Consider the following 19515-nt stretch of genomic DNA (forward strand, 5'->3'; position numbering starts at 1 on the left):
TATCTGGACCTGTTTACTACAGGGCTTCCATAATTCTCCCTCTATATTCCACCAAAGACAAGCAAAAGGCCTCGCAAACTTCTCCAGACCTGAGTGCCCAATCCAATATGTAGGTGACCTCCTCCTGCAGACTGCGACAAAAGAAGGGGGCAGCAGGGTAGCATGGTGGTTAGCATAAATGCTTCACAGCTCCAGGGTCCCAGGTTCGATTCCCGGCTGGGTCACTGTCTGTGTGGAGTCTGCACGTCCTCCCTCTGTGTGCGTGGGTTTCCTCCGGGTGCTCCGGTTTCCTCCCACAGTCCAAAGATGTGCGGGTTAGGTGGATTGGCCATGCTAAATTGCCCGTAGTGTCCTAATAAAAAAGTAAGGTTAAGGGGGGGGGTTGTTGGTTTACGGGTATAGTGTGGATACGTGGGTTTGAGTAGGGTGATCATGGCTCGGCACAACATTGAGGGCCGAAGGACCTGTTCTGTGCTGTGCTGTACTGTTCTATGTTCTAACTCCTTGGCGTACTATTTGGCATCCTTGTCTTTTGGGGATTTACAGTAACCCTACGAAAGCCCAGATCATGAAAACTCAAGTCACCTACTTGGGAACTATGGTGACCTATGGGGAAAAGAAAATGGAGCGTAAGAGGGTAGAAGCCATTTTATCGTTGCCCTTACCCCGTGAGTTAATATCCTTAAGATCCTTTCTGGGACTGGTGGGAGATTGTACAATCCATACAGATGATTTTGCGATGAAGGCCCAGTCCTTGTCGGATCTTTTGATAAAAATAGTCCTTGCAATTGGACCGACCAATATTCCCAGGCAGTCATTGAACTAAAAAAGGAATTTGCTCAAGCTGTACAAGTCCCGAATTCCGAATTCCCCTTCACCATTGAAGTGACAGCTACTGATGACACTATCTCTGTCGTCCTCCTGCAGGAAAGACACAGGAGACTAGGGCTAGTTGCTCTTGTGCGCAGACTTTTAAGTCCTGGAGTACAGGCATTCTTGACATGTGAGCGACACCTACTGGCAGTTTTCTGGGCCGTTCAAAACATTGTTGGACTGAATCCAATAACCATTTTAACAGAACACACACAACTCCAGTTATGTTAGATGGATGAATAAAAGACGGCACTAAGATGTTTATGGTACAAGGAAAGGACGTGACAGAAAAAAAGACCCAAAACACCCACATTTCTGGCAGATAACATCAGTTACAACAGGGAACCGCATGGATGCCGGTTGTTGGCAGCACCTAATCCCAAGAGATCGTTCATGCCAAAACAAAAGAGTGGGGGAGTAGTGCCCAAAGAAACAGTAGACATAAATGCCCACAAGCAGACACACAATTGTAGGTCGTTTAGGCCGATCTCCCTGTTAAATGTGGATGCCAAATTATTGGCGAATATCCTGGCCACAAGGATCAAGGACTGCGTCCCAGGGGTAATAGAGGACAACCAGAAGGGGTTCGTTAAGGGGCGGCACTTGACGACCAATGTTAGGAGGTTGCAGATGCGCGATCAATTGCACAAAGACGGGAATTGAATACAACTGAGGGTTTATTGCTCTAAGATGTGTGGCCTCCCACAGCAGCTGGCGAAATGGCTGCAGCATGGAGGGCACACATATTTATACTCCGCCTATTGGGCAGAGCCAGCAGGCAGGGACTACCGACGTACCTGTAGTACAGGTTCTACCATACATCACCTAATGTAGGTGCAACAGTGGTTTACCACATTCACCCCCTGTTAAAATTGAGTCTGGCGGGGGTGGTGGAGAACTATATACAACAACTGAATTTTACATATATCTGTGAGAAAAAAAATGTCTCTTGAAGTCCAGTGGACCAGTTAGAGGTTTAACTGGTCCGGGGCCTTGATGTGCCACTGGGAGCGACGCAGTGGTGGCGGCGATGCCGATGCTGGTCTGGTCTTCGGTGACTCTGGGAGCGTGCCGACATCCTCTTCAACCTCGGGCATGGGCAGGGGGAGGAAGGATGGTCCTGGGGGGGTTGCTGCTGGGAGCGCCGGGGGAGGGGAGGGTGTCGCCGGGCCGGAGCGGTGCATGTGTGTGGAACCTGCTGGTGCCAGGTCCCTGAGGGAGACAGTATCCTGGCGGCCGTCGGGGTACGCTATGTAGGCATATTGGGGGTTTGCATGGAGCAACTGCACCCTTTCCACAAACGGATCCGCCTTGTGGAGTCGGACGTGCCTACGGAGAAGGACGGGTCCTGGAGCTGCGAGCCAAGTCAGGAGCGACACCCCGGATGTGGACTTCCTTCGGGAAGGCAAAAAGACGTTCATGGGGTGTGTTGTTAGTGGCGGTGCACAGTAGTAACCGAATGGAGTGTAGTGCATCAGATAGGACCTCCTGCCAGCGGGAGGCTGGGAGGTTCCTGGACCGTAGGGCCAGTTGGACGGCCCTCCATACCGCCCCGTTCTCCCTCTCTACCTGTCCGTTTCCACGGGGGTTATAGCTTGTCGTCCTGCTGTTGGATACCCCTGCTGAGCAGGAACTGACGCAGCTTATCACTCATGAATGAGGATCCCCTGTCACTGTGGATGTAGGCGGGGAAACCGAACAGAGTGAAGATTGTGTTTAGGGCTTTGATGACGGTGGCAGACATCATGTCGGGGCATTGGATGATGAAGGGGAATCTGGAGTACTCCTCGACCTGTCATGTGAGAGTACCTCTAAGAAATGGATGTTTAAGCAATGTACCTTTAAGAAATGGATGTTTAAGCAATGTACCTTTAAGAAGTGATGCAGCTCATATTACTGAAGTGATATCAGAGTTTGGGTGGAGCTGTTTTTTTTTTAGCTCAGCCATTTTGCAGTGTTTAGGTTTCAGATTTGAGAGAGAGCAGCGGAAAAATACCTGGCTGGTTTGCTGTGAGCTGTTTGAAAGGAAAAGCCAGTTTTGAGGAAAAGAGCTTGGGTGTGTCTGTGTTTGCAGTGAGCTGGATCTGTTGTGATCTCTGCCAGGAAAGACTATCTCTGAATCATTTGGGTGATTTAAACTCATAATAGTAATGTCTTTAACCTGATGTGTTTCTGTTTAAAGGTGTTAAGTCTTTTGGAGGGTTGAACGATCATTTTGAGGGATTATTTAGTGTTGTATTATTTTCGGGGTTATCTTTGAAGTAAGGGGTGGTAAATGATCCAATGTTTATTTAAAAAGGTTAAGTTGAATTCATGGAATAAACATTGTTTTGTGTTTAAAAACCCATGTGTCCATAATTGTAATACCACACCTGGAGACCAAGCCCTGGGCTTCAAAAGCAACAATACATTAAAGGGAGAGGTTGGTTGAACTCCATGACACATTTTGGGGTTCTGAAAACGCCGCTCCCATAACAGACCACACTGAGAAAATACGTGTTACGGTCGGTGGAGGGGAAGGGCCCTTTGAAATGCGCTCTGCACAGACCTGGCAGTCCCTGGTGATTGTCCGTACTTCCTCGACAGAGTAGGGCAGATTGCGGGCCTTTATAAAATGGTACAACCATGTGACTCCCAGGTGACAAAGGCTGTCGTGCAGGGCACGGAGTTGGTCTGCTTGTGCGCTGGCACATGTACCTCAGGATAGGGCATCTGGGGGCTCGTTGAGCTTGCCGGGGCGATACAAAATCTCGTAATTGTAGGCGGAGAGCTCGATCCTCCACCTCAAGATCTTATCATTCTTGATTGTGCCCCGCTGTGTGTTATTAAACATGAAGGCTACTGACCATTGGTCAGGGGGGAAGAGTAAATCTCCTGCCGGCCAGGTAATGCCTCCAATGCCGCACAGCTTCAACGATAGCTTGGGCCTCTTTTTCGACGGATGAGTGCCGAATTTCTGAGGCATGAAGGGTGCGGGAAAAGAATGCCACGGGCCTGCCTGCCTGATTGAGGGTGGCGGCTAGGGCGACGTTTGATGCGTCGCTCTTCACTTGAAAGGGCAGTGTCTCGTCTACTGCGTGTATCCCGGCCTTGGCGATATCGGCTCTGATACGGGTGAAGGCCTGTTGAGCCTCGCCCGCCAGGGGAAAATGGGTGGACTGTATGAGTAGGCGGGCCTTGACCGCATAGTTTGGGACCCACTGGGCGAAGTATGACTTGAACCCCAGGCAGCGTTTGAGGGCCTTGGAGCAGTGGGGGAGGGGGAGCTCCATGAGGGGGCGCATGCGATCGGGATTGGGCCCCAGAACTCCGTTCTGGACCACATAGCCAAGGATGGCTAAGTGGTGCGTGTTGAACACGCACTTCTCCTTGTTGTAGGTGAGGTTTAGGAGAGTGGCGGTGTGGAGAAATTTGGCATGGTTGGCATCGTGGTCCTGCTGATCATGGCCGCAGATGGTGATGTTGTCTAGGTGTGGAAAGGTGGCCCACAAACCGTACCGGTCGACCATTCGTTCCATCTCCCTTTGGAAGACCGAAACCCTGTTGGTGACGCTGAAGGGAACCCTGAGGAAGTGACAGAGGCGACCGTCTGCCTCGAAGGCAGTGTATGGATGGTCCGCTTTACGGATGGGGAGCTGGTGGTAGGCGGATTTGAGGTCTACTGTTGAAAAGCCCCGGTACTGCACAATCTGATTGACCATATCAGATATGCGTGGGATGGGGTACACATCGAGCTGCGTGTACCGATTGATGGTCTGACTGTAGTCCACGACCATTCTGTGTTTCTCCCCAGTTTTACCTACTACCACTTGGGCTCTCCAGGGGCTGTTGCTGGCCGCGATTATGCCTTCCCGAAGCAGCCGCTGGACCTCGGATCTGATGAAGGTCCTGTCCTGGGTGCTGTACCGTCTGCTCCTGGTGGCGACGGGTTTGCAATCCGGGGTTAGATTTGCGAAGGGGGAAGGTGGATCGACCTTTAGGGTCGCGAGGCCGCACACAGTAAGGGGTGGTAGAGGCCCATTGAATTTCAGAGTTAGGCTCTGGAGGTTACACTGGAAGTCCAGGCCGAGTAGCAAGGCAGTGCAGAGGTTAGGGAGGATGTAGAGGCGGAAGCCACTGAACTCCACGTCCTGGACCGTGAGTGTGACCGTACAGTCCCCCCGGATCGCGACAGAATGGGATCCGGAGGCCAGGGAGATTCTTTGGTTGACGGGGTGTACGGTGAGGGAGAAGCGCCTTACCGTATCCGGGTGGATGAAGCTGTCGGTGCTCCCAGAGTCCAGCAAGAAGAGGTCACGTGTCCGTCGATTTTAACGCTGGTCGATGCGGTGGCCAGGTTGTGCGAACGAGACTGGTCGATGGTAACTGAGGCGAGTCGTGGTTGGTCATCGCTGGTGTTGGATGATGGGGTGCCCGGGTGGCACAGGTCCTGGAATGCTGGTGATGCCCAAGTGCCATGGGGAAGACAAGATGGCGGTGCCTGAAGCTCTTGGGGAGGACAAAATGGCAGTGCCCATGGGCCACACATGGCGGGGGTTGAAAAAGATGGCGGCACCCATGGGCCGCACATGTTGCACAGAGGGGAAGATGGCGGTGCCCACTGGCCGCGCTTGGTCTGAGGGGGAGAAGATGGCGGCGCCCACTGGCCGCGCGTGGTCTGAGGGGGAGAAGTTGGCGGCGCCCACTGGCCGCACGTGGTCCAGGGAGGTGAAGATGGCGGCACCCATTGTCCGTAAACGAGGTGGGTGGGGGTGATAGCGGCGACTGCGTGGGCCTGGCACACCGCGGCGAAGTGCCCCTTCTTACCGCAAGCCTTACAAAGAGCAGCGTGGACCGGGCAGCGTTGGCGGGGGTGTTTCTGCTTGCCGCAAAAGTAACATCGGGGACCCCCGGGGTTCGCTGGCTGGCGTATGGCGCTGGTATATTGGCTGGGTAAGGCCCCCGCTGGGGCGGCCGTCTGTGGGGTCTGCGATACGTAGGAGGGGTGGGCCGCGCGGCTGGGGGTGCAGGCCTGAATATTGTGCGAGGCGACCGTCATAGAGAGCGCTAGCTTCTTTGTCTCTTTGAGGTCGAGCGTGGCCCCCTCTATAAGTCGCTGGCGTATGAAGTCTGACCCAATCTCCGTAACAAAATCGTCCCGCATAAGGAGGTTTGAATGTTCCGTGGCCGTAACGGCCTGACAGTCACAGTGTCGGACGAGTGGGATTAGGGCCCACCAGAAGTCTTCTATGGACTCACCAGGGAGTTGAGAGCGAGTGGCGAGTACATGCCTTGCGAAGAGCGTGCTCGTCTTCTGGGCGTAATTTTCTTTTAGTAGCGTCATGGCTTCGGCGTAGTTTGGCGTGTCCTGGATCAGTGAAAACACTTTGGAACTCAACCTCGAGTACAGTATCTGTATTTTCTGAGCCTCCGGAACAGGGCTTGGCGCCGAGTTGATGTACGCCTCGAAACAAGGTAGCCAGTGCTGAAAGTCCTTTTTGGCGTCGCTTCATTGCGGATCCAGCTGCAGGTGATCTGGCTTGATATGGAGGTCCATCTTCTGAAAATATTAGAGCAATAAATTGATGCACGATCAATTGCACAAAGACGGGAGTTGAATACAACTGAGGCTTTATTGCTCTAAGATGTGTGGCCTCCCACAGCAGCTGGCAAAATGGCTGTAGCATGGAGGACACACACATTTATACTCCGCCTACTGGGCGGAGCCAGCAGGCAGGGACAACCGACGTACCTGTAGTACAGGTCCTACCATACATCACCTAATATAGGTGCAACAGTGGTTTACCACAGTTGCTTAATGTAATTATGATGCCTCTAGAGGGGCGCGAGGTTGAGGTGGTGGTGGCCACAGACTCAGAGAAGGTCTTTGATCAGTTGGAGTGGGAATACTTAGGAGAGGTCCTGAGGGTGTTTCAGTTTGGGCAGGGATTTGTATATTGAGTTTGGTTGCTATACCAGGCACCAGTGGCGAGTGTACAGACGAATCGGGTGAGATCGGACTACTTCAGGTTGTATCGGGGACGAGGCAGGGATGTCCACTTTCCCCACTGTTGTTTGCCTTGGCTTTAGAGCCGTTAGCATTGGCATTGAGAGTGCGAGGGTCTGGCAGGGGATAGTACAGGGGTGGGTGGAACACAGGGTCTCGCTCTACATGGACGATCTGCTTCTGTACATATCGGACCTGCTGGGGGGAATTGGAGGGATTATGGGGATATTAGAGGAACTCGGCTGGTTTTCGGGATACAAATTGAATTTGGGTAAGAGTGAGGTCTTTGCGACCCAGGCGAAGGGGCAGGAGAAGAGATTAGGTGAGATGCCATTCAAGGTGGTGGGAGGGAGCTTTCAGTATTTGGGTATCCAGGTGGTGTGGGACTGGGGGCAGCTGCATAAACTGAATTTGGGGCGGCTGGTAGAACAGATGAGGGGGGACTTTCAGAGGTGGGACCCACTCCCTTTGTCATTGACGGGGCGGGTACAGACAATTAAAATGACGGTTTTCCCAAGGTTTCTGTTTGTTTTCCAGAGCCTCACAATTTTTATTCCCAAGGCGTTCTTTAAAAAAGTGAATGCAGAGTTCTCGGGATTTGTTTGGGAGGGGAAAACCCCCCACGGGTAAAAAAGGCGCTGCTGGAGCGAGAGCATTTGGTGGGGGGGGGGGGGGTGCTGGCCTTCCCGAATTTCATTAACTACTACTGGGCGGCGAATATTGCGATGGTCAGGAAGTGGGTAGTGGGGGAGGGGTCGGTGGGAGCGGGTAGAACAGGCATCATGTAAGGACACGGGTTTGGGGTCATTGTTAACAGAACCTCTGCCGTTCTCACCGGCTCGGTACTCCACAAGCCCGGTGCTAGTTGCAGCCCTGAGAGTATGGAGACAGCGGAGGCAGCACATGGGGTTAGAGGGTGGGGGTCGGTGTGAGCATGGTATGTGATAACCACCGGTTCGCTCCAGGGGGGTTTCGGAGGTGGCAGCGGGCAGGGATTGAGAGATTTGGCGATCCCCTTATTGATGAGGGTTTCCCCAGCTTGGACATGCTGGAGGAGGAGTTTGAGTTGCAAGGTGGGAATGGGTTCCGGTATCTACAGGTGAGCGATTTTGTGCGGAGGCAGGTTTTGACCTTCCCGCACCTGCTGCTCCAGGGGCTCTAGGATAAGGTGGTATCAAGAACAGGGGTAGGAGAGGGGAAGGTCTCAAAGATTTATAAAGTGCTGATGGAATGGGAGAGAGCCCCAATAGGAGAGGTGAAGAGAAAGTGGGAAGAAAAGCTGGGTGGGGAGTTGGAGGCCGGATTAACGGAGGAGACCCTGAGGACAGTTAATGTGTCATCGTTGTGCGCCTGGCTTAGCCTGATACAGTTTAAGGTGGTCCATAGGGCTCACATGACTGTGGCCCAGATGAGCATGTTCTTTGAGTGGGTGGAGGAGAGGTGTAGGCTCTGTGATGGGGGTCCTGCTAACAATGTCCATATGTTTTGGGTGTGTCCGAGGCTGGGGATTCTGGCAGCGGTTTTCTGACGTCAGAAGTGAGGGGGGTTCCGAGTCCAGAGGTGGCGATCTTCAGTGTGTCAAAGACCCGGGAGCCCAGGGGGTGAAAGAGGCCAACGTCCTGGCCTTTGCCTCCCTGGTGGCCCGGAGACAGATCTTAATAGGGTGGAAGGATTCGGAGCCCCCTAAGTCGGGGGCTGTGGGTTAGCAACATGGCGGAGTTTCTCAGACTCGAAAAAATAAAATTTGCCTTGAATGGCAGGGGCTTGCTTGGAGGTGGCAGCCATTCATTGACTTCTTCGAGGCAAATTAAGCTGTCATCAGGCCAGGGGGGCAGGAAGGGGGAAGGGGAGGCATGGGAGAGATGAGTAAGGATAGGAGAGTCAACGGAGGGGTGGCTGGGGAAGGTTAATTGTGTAAGCCATGTTGGCTGGGGTTTGTACCGGGGGCTTGTTGGTTATATTATTGTGTTTTTGTTTTTATTGAAATTTGATGAGTAAAATTGTTAAAATTATAAATGCCTCAATAAAAATATATATTTTTTAAATGTCCTGGCTTGAGACAACTCACACCTCTATAGCCTGTGATTATCCCTCCCTCCAGTCATACCGTTTGGACCTGTAAAGACTTAATTACCTGCAAAGATTTGCGTTCAAAGTATCATCTTGTATCATTGGCTTTGCCTATATATGCTGTGTTTGTGTAACCTACCTCTTCACTCATCTGATGAAGGAGCTACACTCCGAAAGTTCATGATTCCAAATAAACCTGTTGGACTTTAGCCTGGCGTTGTAAGACTTCTTACTGTGCCTACCCCCGTCCAACGCCGGCAACTCGGCAGCACGGTAGCATGGTGGTTAGCATAAATGCTTCACAGCTCCAGGGTCCCAGGTTCGGTTCCCGGCTGGGTCACTGTCTGTGCGGAGTCTGCACGACCTCCCCGTGTGTGCGTGGGTTTCCTCCGGGTGCTCCGGTTTCCTCCCACAGTCCAAAGATGTGCGGGTTAGGTGGATTGGCTATGCTAAATTGCCCATAGTGTCCTAATAAGTAAGGTTAAGGGGGGTGTTGTTGGGTTACGGGTATAGGGTGGATACGTGGGTTTGAGTAGGGTGATCATTGCTCGGCACAACATCGAGGGCCGAAGGGCCTGTTCTGTGCTGTACTGTTCTATGTTCTATGTTCTAACTCCACAACATCTTTTAAACCAGACATTCCCACCAGGATTGGACAGGTAGCTTTTTATACATCTCCATTTTAGAGCACTAATCACAATGAACGTAACTGAAGTAAAATAAATCCTGGAGAAATATCAGAAGAAATAACTGGCAGAAATCCCAAAGTTAGATGAAAAGTTAGAAGAGTTAAAATGAAAGCTGGGAGACGTATTTGAAACATATACATTTATCATCTGATGATGTAATCATAATAATGATGTTAATAATGACCTAGCAACTGATTGCAACTGTGATGTTGCAAAGGTGGAAACGATAAATACAATTGCTGTTAGGAACAAATCGACAGAAAGAAAAACAGGAAAAGCTACATACATTGTGATAAGGAAATGAAGGACAAGTTAAATGTGATGTGACAGTATTGTATCAATTGCTTTAAATTTGAATATAATGCTGAAGCAATTTTAATAGAAAGTGGAATTTTATTGCTTTGAATTTTAAACTTTTCGCATTTTAATAATAATCGCCTATTGTCACAAGTAGGCTTCAATGAAGGTACTGTGAAAAGCCCCTAGTCGCCACATTCCGGCGCTTGTTTGGGGAGGCTGGTACGGGAATTGAACCCTCGCTGCTGGCCTTTCTGCATTACAAGCCAGCTGTTTAGCCCACTGTGCTAAACCCCATTTTAACCTGCATTTAGGAATTGTGTATAAAAGGTGATATTGGAAGAAGTATACAATTTGCTAACCTGTTTGATAATTATAAGCTAATGTACGTGCTAAGTATTGAGTAGAGTGTAACACAAATCAAGCTCGGGTGTGCCTGGGTAGAGAGGCCAAAATGGTGATCCAATGCACACATGCCTGTGTGAATAGATCAAAGGGTGGACTGTAGACAAACCAGATTGGGAAATCTGGTGAAACAAAAGTGCCCAATGGTGGAAAGCCACAGGTGTCCAGACACATGGCCCACCTTGCAGAGCCAAATGAACAAAAGATGCCAAATCTGAAGTGAAAAGGAGGAACGTTGGAGCCAGACAACCGGAAACATTTGCAGACCCTGAGCATCTTTATTAGTGTCACAAGTAGGCTGACATTAACACTGCAGTGAAGTTACTGTGAAAATCACCCATCTGATCTTTGTGGCTACAAAGGGCTGTTAAGGTGGAAAACTGCTCAGGGAACATGATGTGCCCTGGTTACAAGACCTTCGGAAATAATTACCTGAACCACATGAGGGTCTCACAAATATGTCACTGAACATTCTAGAATACTGAGGAAATTGGTACAAAGTTACAGGAGATCGAAGCCTCAGGAGTGAAAACTCTGAGAACAACCATCACGTAGGGCGACCCCGAGTCGGTAGCTTGGAGACCCCCTGGAGAAAGGCCTGGCCAGCGGGTCTGCTAGGGTGATACTTGAGAGTTTCATTCATGAGTTGAGGAACGTTTATTAGTATATTGAGTTAAAGAGTCTGTGTGAGGGTGGCACATTGGCACAGTGGTTTGACCTGCTGCCTCACAGTGGCAAGGACCCGGGTTCGATTTGGCCCCAGGTCACTGTCCATGTGCAGTTTGCACATTCTCCCGTGTTTGCATGGGTCTCACCCCACAATCCAAAGATGTGAAAGGTAGGTGGATTGGTCACGCTAAATTGGCCCTTATTTGGATTTTTAAAAAAAGTCTGTGTGGCATTAATTTAGTTAAAGAGTTAAGTGACATTCATTGAGTTAAAGAGTCTGTGTGACAAAATAGTTTGTACATTTATCAAGTTTAAAGTCCGTGTGACATATTAGCATAAATAAAGAGGGCTGGATTCTCTGATCCCTGACGCCGAAATCGCGTTCAGTGATGTGGCAGAGAATCCCTGATGACGAAAAAATCGGGTGCAGCGCCGCTTTCGCGATGCTCCGCCCCCTGAAAAGCGGCCTACTCTAGGTGTACGCCACATGCCGTATCCACAGCCTCAGGCCATTTCCTGAAGCCCGCCCCGCGATGCTCCGTCCCCGACCGGCCGAGTTCCCGATGGCGTGGGACTCTCATGGTTGCGGACTGCGGCTGCGGACTCAGTCCAGCGCCATCACAGTCAGGGGGAGGGCCGATCCACGAGCAGGTAGGACTTTATTCTGGGCTGGGGGAACTGTGGTGCGGGAGGGGCGGGGAGGGGGGGGCAGTCCGGGGCATGCTAGCCGGCTGAAGGGGGGACTATTTTTGTGGTCCGGGTCAACGGGCTGCGTCCGCCATGAAGCACGGCGCGGCCGCTGCACGCCGCCGCCATGCGCATACGCGGCCATGGACCCGGCCGTATCGGCAGCTGGAGCTGGGAGCTCCAAGCTGCCTGGCTGCTCGCTCCCCACCCCCCTCTCCCCTGGAGCCGGGAATTCGTGGCCCTGTTGCGCCAGTTTTCCTGGAGTAAAACGCCAACATTTTCATGCCGGTGTGGGGACGTAGTCTCCCAAACGGAGAATCCAGCCCAGGGTCTTTCAGTGAACACTATCAGACTTGTGTAGTTTGTGTGATATGTCAGTTATGAACCCTGAAGGACTAGAGGTGGAAACAGCCACAGTTCTGCAAGCACTTGCTGACCGATGCCACATTCATTCCTGTGACTTTAGAAGTCACGAGGAAGAAGTTGATGGCTCTTTTCCTTTCTGGTGTGCTGGTTCAATTTGTGCTGAATGAACTGAGACTGTGTCTGAACATGGCATCCATAAGCTCATAGATCATAGAATTTACAGTGCAGAAGGAGGCCAGTCATCCCATCGAGTCTGCACCAGCCCTTGGAAAGAGCACCCTACCTAAACCCACACCTGCACCCTATCCCCATAACCCAGTAATCCCACCCAACCTTTTTTGGTCACTAAGGACAATTTAGCATGGTCAATCCACCTAACTTGCACATCTTTGGGCTGTGGGAGGAAACCGGAGCACCCGGAGGAAACCCACGCACACACGGGGAGAACATGCAGACTCCACACACACGAATGGCAGGGAGACGCAGGTAGAGCGAAAAGCGTCTGGCAAGGAGAAGTCGACAGGGTAAACAACAAACAACAGCAAAGCTGCAGGAGGAGATAACAAAATTAAAAGAGGAAGGGCAAAAGGTGGTGGCAAAATGAAAAGATGAGAGTCAGGAAGAGGTGACAAAATTAAAACAGGAACTGCAGAGATAAAACAATTACAAAAGGAGCAACAGGAGAGATTTGATCAGATGAGAGCTGAAAAAGACAGGGAGATTAGTGATCTAAAATGTTCAAACCAGGCTAACCTGGTGCATTTAGGCAGCTTTCAAACACAATGTGAAAAAGCCTACCAAGCCACCCAACAGGCTGCCGTGGTAAGAGATGAAGCCGAGCAGAAGGTCACCCACTTAGAAGTGATGTGCACCAACCTGCAGGCAGCATTAAAAGCGCTCCATCAGACCAGTCAGAAGCAGCGACAAGCGACCGCTGACCATTCTAAGTGCCAGCGCGAAATTTGTAGATTAAAATCATTACTCTCGGAACAAGATGGTTTTATGTGTACCTTCGGGACAGTTGACGTAGGAGAGGAAGAGAGGGCAAATTGGACAGAGCTTCAAGAAAGGGCAAAAATGTACGTCATGAAGACCGAGAGTTAGGACCCGCCACCGCAACCCCCAGAAATAACCATACCTAACCACAGAGAAAGTTGTACACATTACACCACCGGATTCACCCCCAGTGCCAATGCACCCAGTCACCACCGAGAGGAGAGTATGGGATAGCGTAAGCCCGGCAATTACCTATACAACTCCGCTGACAGTGACCCAATTGAGTGATGCCTGTAATAGAATCACCACTTTTGAGCCTATTGCCGACACACTCTGCTTCTTTGAGGCGATTAGACAGCAGAAAATAATGTATGGGCTGGACGAAAGGGAGGAAGTAAAGCTCATAGTAATGTGCCTTAGGTCCGCCAGTCAGGTCAGCTTTACCACCACCGCAAAACATGGGAGAAGGATTCAATTCCAGCTTCTGGTGACTGTGTGGAGTTTGCACTTTCTCCCCATGCCTGCGTAGGTTTCCTCCGGGTCCTCCAGTTTCCTCCCACAGTCTAAAAATGTGCAGATTAGGTGGATTGGCCATGCTAAATTGTCCCTCAGTGTCCAAAAGGTTAGGTGGGGTTAGTAGGTTACGGGGATAGGGTGGAGGCATGGGCTTAAGTAGGGTGCTCTTTCCAAGGGCCAGTGTAGACTCGATGGGCCAAATGGCCTCCTTCTGCACTGTAAATTCGCAGATTCTAGGACAGCTTTTATTTTCCATTGGCTTGGAAAATGTTGCTAAAATGTTTAAATTCACAAGTGCACACGACAGAGAGACCAGGAAAGGAGTCTCCAAAAAGGGTATGAACTATTGATCTGTAAACTTCAGTGGAAAAGAATGGGTAACATAAAAAAATCGGTTGCTGATTAACTGCCTACCCAATTAACACTGCTCTCACAAAACAATTTCAATCCCTTACAATCCAGTGTTCCATGTTCAATGTTCTGATAAGTCACTATTTTAACAAATGACCATTTTCAAAACCTAAATTTTAATAGGGATGAATGATTTCGCTGCAAATAAATATTTAAGGGTGCCAAGGGGTTTTGCTGTAACTTTGTCATATCAGATCACCGCCCACAATTTGTGATGTAATGTGGAAGATCTTTACATAAAGTTGCGGATCATTCAGTTAATCAACTAATTTCTGTGTCTGTGACTGAGTTTACAGCAATACCGCTCACAATGGACAACGAGACGTGTGTTTTTGAGAAAGAGGTTCCTGCATCCTATAATGCCCCCATAATTATTGTAACGTTTATCCTCGGATTCGTTGGGAATATGGTGGCGTTATGGATCTTCTGTTTCCATGTAAAGTCCTGGAAATCAAATACTGTTTATTCACTGAATCTGGCGATTGCAGATATTCTGTTAATCTGCTGTTTACCATTTCGAGCAGATTACTATGTACGGGGGAAGAATTGGATCTTTGGTGATGTTGCATGTCGTCTGAATGTATTTTTGATTTCCCTAAACCGGGCAGGGAGCATCATGTTCCTCACAATTATGGCGATCGATCGCTATTTCAAAGTGGTCCACCCTCACCACAGAGTGAGCAAGATACCTACACGCTGTGCAGTGAGGGTAACGGGCATCTTGTGGATTCTGGCAGTGGCTATCTGTTCGCACCTTTTAGCTGAACCTCACACCTTTGAACATGGCGATGGGAAATACTGTGAACCTTTTGCTATGGAGGAGCGTCTAAAACCTACAGTAATTTGGACCGATATTGTTTTTGTTGTTTTCAAGTTTGGTTTACCAGCTCCGATTATCTTGTTCTCCACATCCTGCATAGTCTGGAAGTTGAAACAGATGAAAATTGAATCGAGGGGTAAATATAAGCGAGTAGTGAAGCTTGTGATAGTTGTAGCAGCAGTTTTTGTTCTGTGTTTTTTGCCCACAAACATTGCTGTAATCGCTGTTTTAATCACCAGGCTACAAGTTCCTGGAAACTGCAAGTCATATGAAACAACTGTTCATATATTTTATAATACTTTATTTATGACATATCTGAATACGGTGCTGGACCCAGTTATTTACTACTTTTCAAGCTCGAAGTTCAAAAATGCTTTGATGAAAGCGCTTGCCCCTCTTAATTTGAGGTGTTGTCGTTCAACACAAAGAGGACCCAAAATAGAAATGGTTGTGGGTCAAGATCTAAACAGGACCCGGGACTGTAATATCGGTGATCAACCCCAGTCAGATATAACACTGACTGCAACATCGAGCGGTTAATTGTCATCTTGTGTAATTAAAGTACAGCCTATGAATGAATGCTAAATGTTGGATATAAATGGATTGCATAACATTTCTGTTTCTAATAAATACCTGTAAATTAAATTGCATTTTTAAAATCAAGGTGTTCACATGCAAAATATTTATTTTTATTCTCAAGTTTTCAGGTCATGCTAAGTAATTATCAATGAAAGGTCAGCAAAAATTTGTAGAGCAGGAAGGAGACAGTTTTGCACAACTGACTAAAGCTCTCACAAGGACGGGGATGTAGTCCATTTTCCAACAGTGAGATTTGTGCATGTTATTGACAAGGTGACGGGAATCAGTGGGGAATGCGGACAGGTTTGACTTTAGTGCTGTTTGGGAAACTGGTGTTGATACAAGAATGTCCAGGGCTAAATCACTGGCTTTAAAGCAGACAATGGCAGGCCGGCAGCACGGTTCAATTCCCGTACCAGCCTCCCTGAACAGGCACTGGAATGTGGCGACTAGGGGCTTTTCACAGTAACTCCATTTGAAGCCTGTGGTGAATGTATAAATACTGTTAATTCACCAGTATACTGTGTTGCATTATACCATGCTATTAACCCTGTGGGCTCCATCTATGGGCCACTGTGTGGCTTCACCCACAGGGGGAGATGTGGAGCATGTACGGGCTCTGCCCATGGCTCCACCCCTTTTAGGAAGTATAAGAGCAGCAGACCTGCGGGACAGCCTTCAGTATTGTACCTGCCGCAGGCAGGCAAAGTTGTAAGCTGATTAAAACCACTCTTTACTTCAACTCGAGTCTCCGAGTGAATTGATGGTCGCATCAATTTAATCAGCTAAAGAACTACTATGGAGTCAGCCCTCAAACCTGACAGACTGGAACTCGATCCACAGGCCGCGGAGGCGAAATAAATTTTTTCACATTGGCTTCGGTGTTTCAAGGCCTACCTGGCCGCGTCGTCGACATCATCCGTCACGGATGAACAGAAATTGAGTCTTCTCCACGCACGGGTGAGCCATCGCATTTCTGCCCAACTTGACGAAGCTACCTCCTATACTGAGGCCCTCGCGATACTCGAAAGTATCTATGTTCGGCCTGTGAATGAAGTCTACGCGCGACATATCTTCACTACTCGCCGCCAGCGCACCGGGGAGTCGCTAGATGACTATCTGTGCGACCTCAAAGTCCTCGCACGCGACTGTAACTATCAGGCCGTTACAGCCACTCAGCACATGGAACTCGCCGTCCGAGACGTTTACATTGCGGGGGTCCGATCGAACTATGTGAGGTAGCGCCTGCATGAAAAAGGGGCCCAGGACCTGGAGGACACGGTAAAACTGGTGACGTCGCTGGAGGTCGCTTTTCAGAGTCTCACTGCGTTGCCGGCCTATCACGCGACTCCCTCGTGAGCCCCCGACCAGAGACTACACCAGGCCTGCGCCGCGCGACCGCCCGCCCACCACGGGGGGGGGCTATCTTGCCATTTTTGCAGCCAGCCTCAACACCCCCGGCAACAATGCCCGGCCCGCAATGCGAACTGCAGCAGCTGCGGGCGAAAAGGACACTTCGCAAAGGTCTGCCTGGCCAAGCCTAAACACTTGAACGCACAAACTTGATCCACCGACTCTCAGGCCCGCAGACCCCGTAATGTGGCAGCATGTCTGCCGACTCCGACTCCGCACAACACGTGCGACTCACGGGGGCTGCCATCTTGGCCACCCTCCCCGACGCGGCCGGCTACGTGCGATCCATGGGGGCCGCCATCCTGGGCGCCATCTTCCTCGCACCTGCCATGTGCGATCAATGGGGGCCGCCATCTTGGCCTTCACGCTACGCCGCTTGACGCATACGAACCTGCACGGACAGTCATCGCACCACCGACCACGCTGCCGACTACCTCCAACTCAGTGCAGTCACCTTGGACCAGTCTCAGGTAAAGATAGATAGTTTTTTTGAAGATAAGGGAGTAAAGGGTTATGGTGTTCGGGCCGGAAAGTGGAGCTGAGTCCACAAAAGATCAGCCATGATCTAATTGAATGGCGGAGCAGGGCTCGAGGGGCCAGATGGCCTACTCCTGCTCCTAGTTCTTATGTTCTTATGTACCTCAGAGCTCCATGGTGGCCGTCCGGGTTAATGGATACGAGACACCTTGCCTGTTTGACTCCGGGAGCACCGAGAGCTAAGTCCACCCGGATCTAGTAAGACGCTGTTCGCTCCTGATATTCCTGACGCAACAAACAATCTCCCTCGCCTCTGGGTCGCACTGAATACAAATCGAGGGCACACTACTGCAACCTTAGCGATACAGGGCGCTGAGTATACTAACTTTCAACTGTACGTGCTCCCAGACCTCTGCGCCCCTCTCCTCTTAGGACTCGATTTTCAGTGCAATCTCAGGAGGCCAACTCTTAGTGTTGGCGGACCCCCTGCCCCCGCTCACTATATGCAGCCTCGCAACCCTAAAAATCGACCCCCCTCCCCTATTCGCTACCTCACCGCGGACTGTAAGCCAGTAGGCACTCGAAGCAGGAGGTATAGTCTGCAGGACAGGGCATTATTAGTCCGAGATCCGGTGTCTCTTGCTGGAAGGAGTCATAGAAGCCAGCAATAGCCCTGGAGAGCTCAGGTGGTGGTCGTCCAAGACCGCGGAAAAGTTCCGGATGGTGGTTGATTACGGCCAGACCATTAACCAGTTTACTCACCTTGATGCGTACCCCCTCCCCCGGATTGCAGACATGGGTGAATCAGATCGCGCACTACTGCGTGTTCTCCATGGTGGATCTGAAGTCTGCATACCACCAGCTCCCAATCCGCCCGGAGGACCCGCCACTTACACGGCGTTTGAGGCAGACTGCCGACTTTTTCCATTTCCTCCAGGTCCCCTTTGGCGTCACGAACGGGGTTTTGGTGTTCCGACGAGCGATGGACCGAATGGTGGACCAGTACGGGCTGCGGGCCACGTTCCATACTTGGACAACGTCACATCTGCGGCCATGATCAGCAGACCATGACGCCAACCTCCACCAATTTCTCCAAACCGCCAAAAACGTAACCTCACCTACAACAAGGAGAAATGTGTTTTCCCGCACTACCAGGCTAGCCATCCTCGGCTACGTCGTGGAAAACGGGTTCCTAGGGCTCGACCCTGACTGTATCCTACAACTCCCTCTCCTCACTGTCCCAAGGCCCTCAAGAGGTGCCTTGGATTTTCCCTATTACGCCCAGTGGGTCCCCCAGTATGCAGACAAAGCCTGCCCACTATTTAAGGCCACCCTTTTCCCACTGTCAGCCGAGGCTCGCCAGGCCTTCAACTGCATCAAGGCGGACATCGCCAAAGGTCGCCATGCGGGTGGTGGACGCAGGGCCGGCTCAAGGCACCGGCAACTCGGGCAGTCGCCCGGGGCGCCATGTGCGAGGGGGCGCCAGAGACTCGGGTCCCGCGCATGCGCAGTTGGGCCGGTGCCAACCAGCGCATGTGCGGTGGCCGCCCTCCCCAGGGCTGCCCCCCCGGTCCGCTCCCCCTCTCGGTCCGCTCCCCCCCTCGGTCCGCTCCCCCCCCTCGGGTCCGCCCCCCGCCCCGCCCTCGGGTCCGCCCCCCCGCCCCGCCCTCGGGTCCGCCCCGCCCTCGGGGTCCGCCCCCCCCGCCCCGCCCTCGGGTCCACCCCCCCCGCGGGTCCGCCCCCCCCTCGGGTCCCGCCCCCACCGCGGGTCCGCCCCCCCCTCGGCTCCGCCCCTCGCCCCCGCGGCCCCTCGGCCACCCCCCTCCTCGCCCCCCCCCCGGCCCCAGCCCCGCCCCCCCCGCCGCCCCCCCCCAGGCCCCCCCCCCGGCCCCGCCCCCCCGGCCCTCCCCCCCAGGCCCCCCCCCCCCCAAGGGCGCCGAAGTTCAGCTTGCCCGGGGCGCCAGCAACCCTACGGCCGGCGCTGGGTGGACGAGTCTGTCCCCTTCCAGGTGGAGAGCGACGCATCAGAGGTCGCTTTCGGCGCCATACTTAACCAAGCAGGCAGGCCGGTAGCGTTTTTTTCACGCAACCTCTCCTCCTCTGAACTTCGACACTCCTCGGTAGAAAAAGAAGCTCAAGCCATCGTGGAAGCTATGCGGCACTGGAGGCACGACTTCGCTGGTAGGAGGTTTACACTCATCACCAACCAAAGATCGGTTGCCTCCATGTTTGATAATTCGCAGCGGGGCAAGATCAAAAAT

At 51.6% G+C, this 19515-nt stretch overlaps 1 protein-coding gene across 1 annotated transcript; it reads left to right on the forward strand.

Moving 5' to 3' along the window:
* Positions 1-14234: 14234 nt before the first annotated feature.
* On the forward strand, positions 14235-15448 carry LOC119962162 (hydroxycarboxylic acid receptor 2-like). The gene has a single exon (XM_038790106.1). The coding sequence runs from the start codon at positions 14276-14278 to the stop codon at positions 15323-15325; it is 1050 nt and encodes a 349-aa protein (XP_038646034.1). The 5' UTR covers positions 14235-14275; the 3' UTR covers positions 15326-15448.
* The last annotated feature ends 4067 nt before the right edge of the window (positions 15449-19515 follow it).

This window comes from Scyliorhinus canicula, chromosome 1 (genome assembly GCF_902713615.1).
Source record: "Scyliorhinus canicula chromosome 1, sScyCan1.1, whole genome shotgun sequence".
Lineage (NCBI taxonomy): Eukaryota > Metazoa > Chordata > Chondrichthyes > Carcharhiniformes > Scyliorhinidae > Scyliorhinus > Scyliorhinus canicula.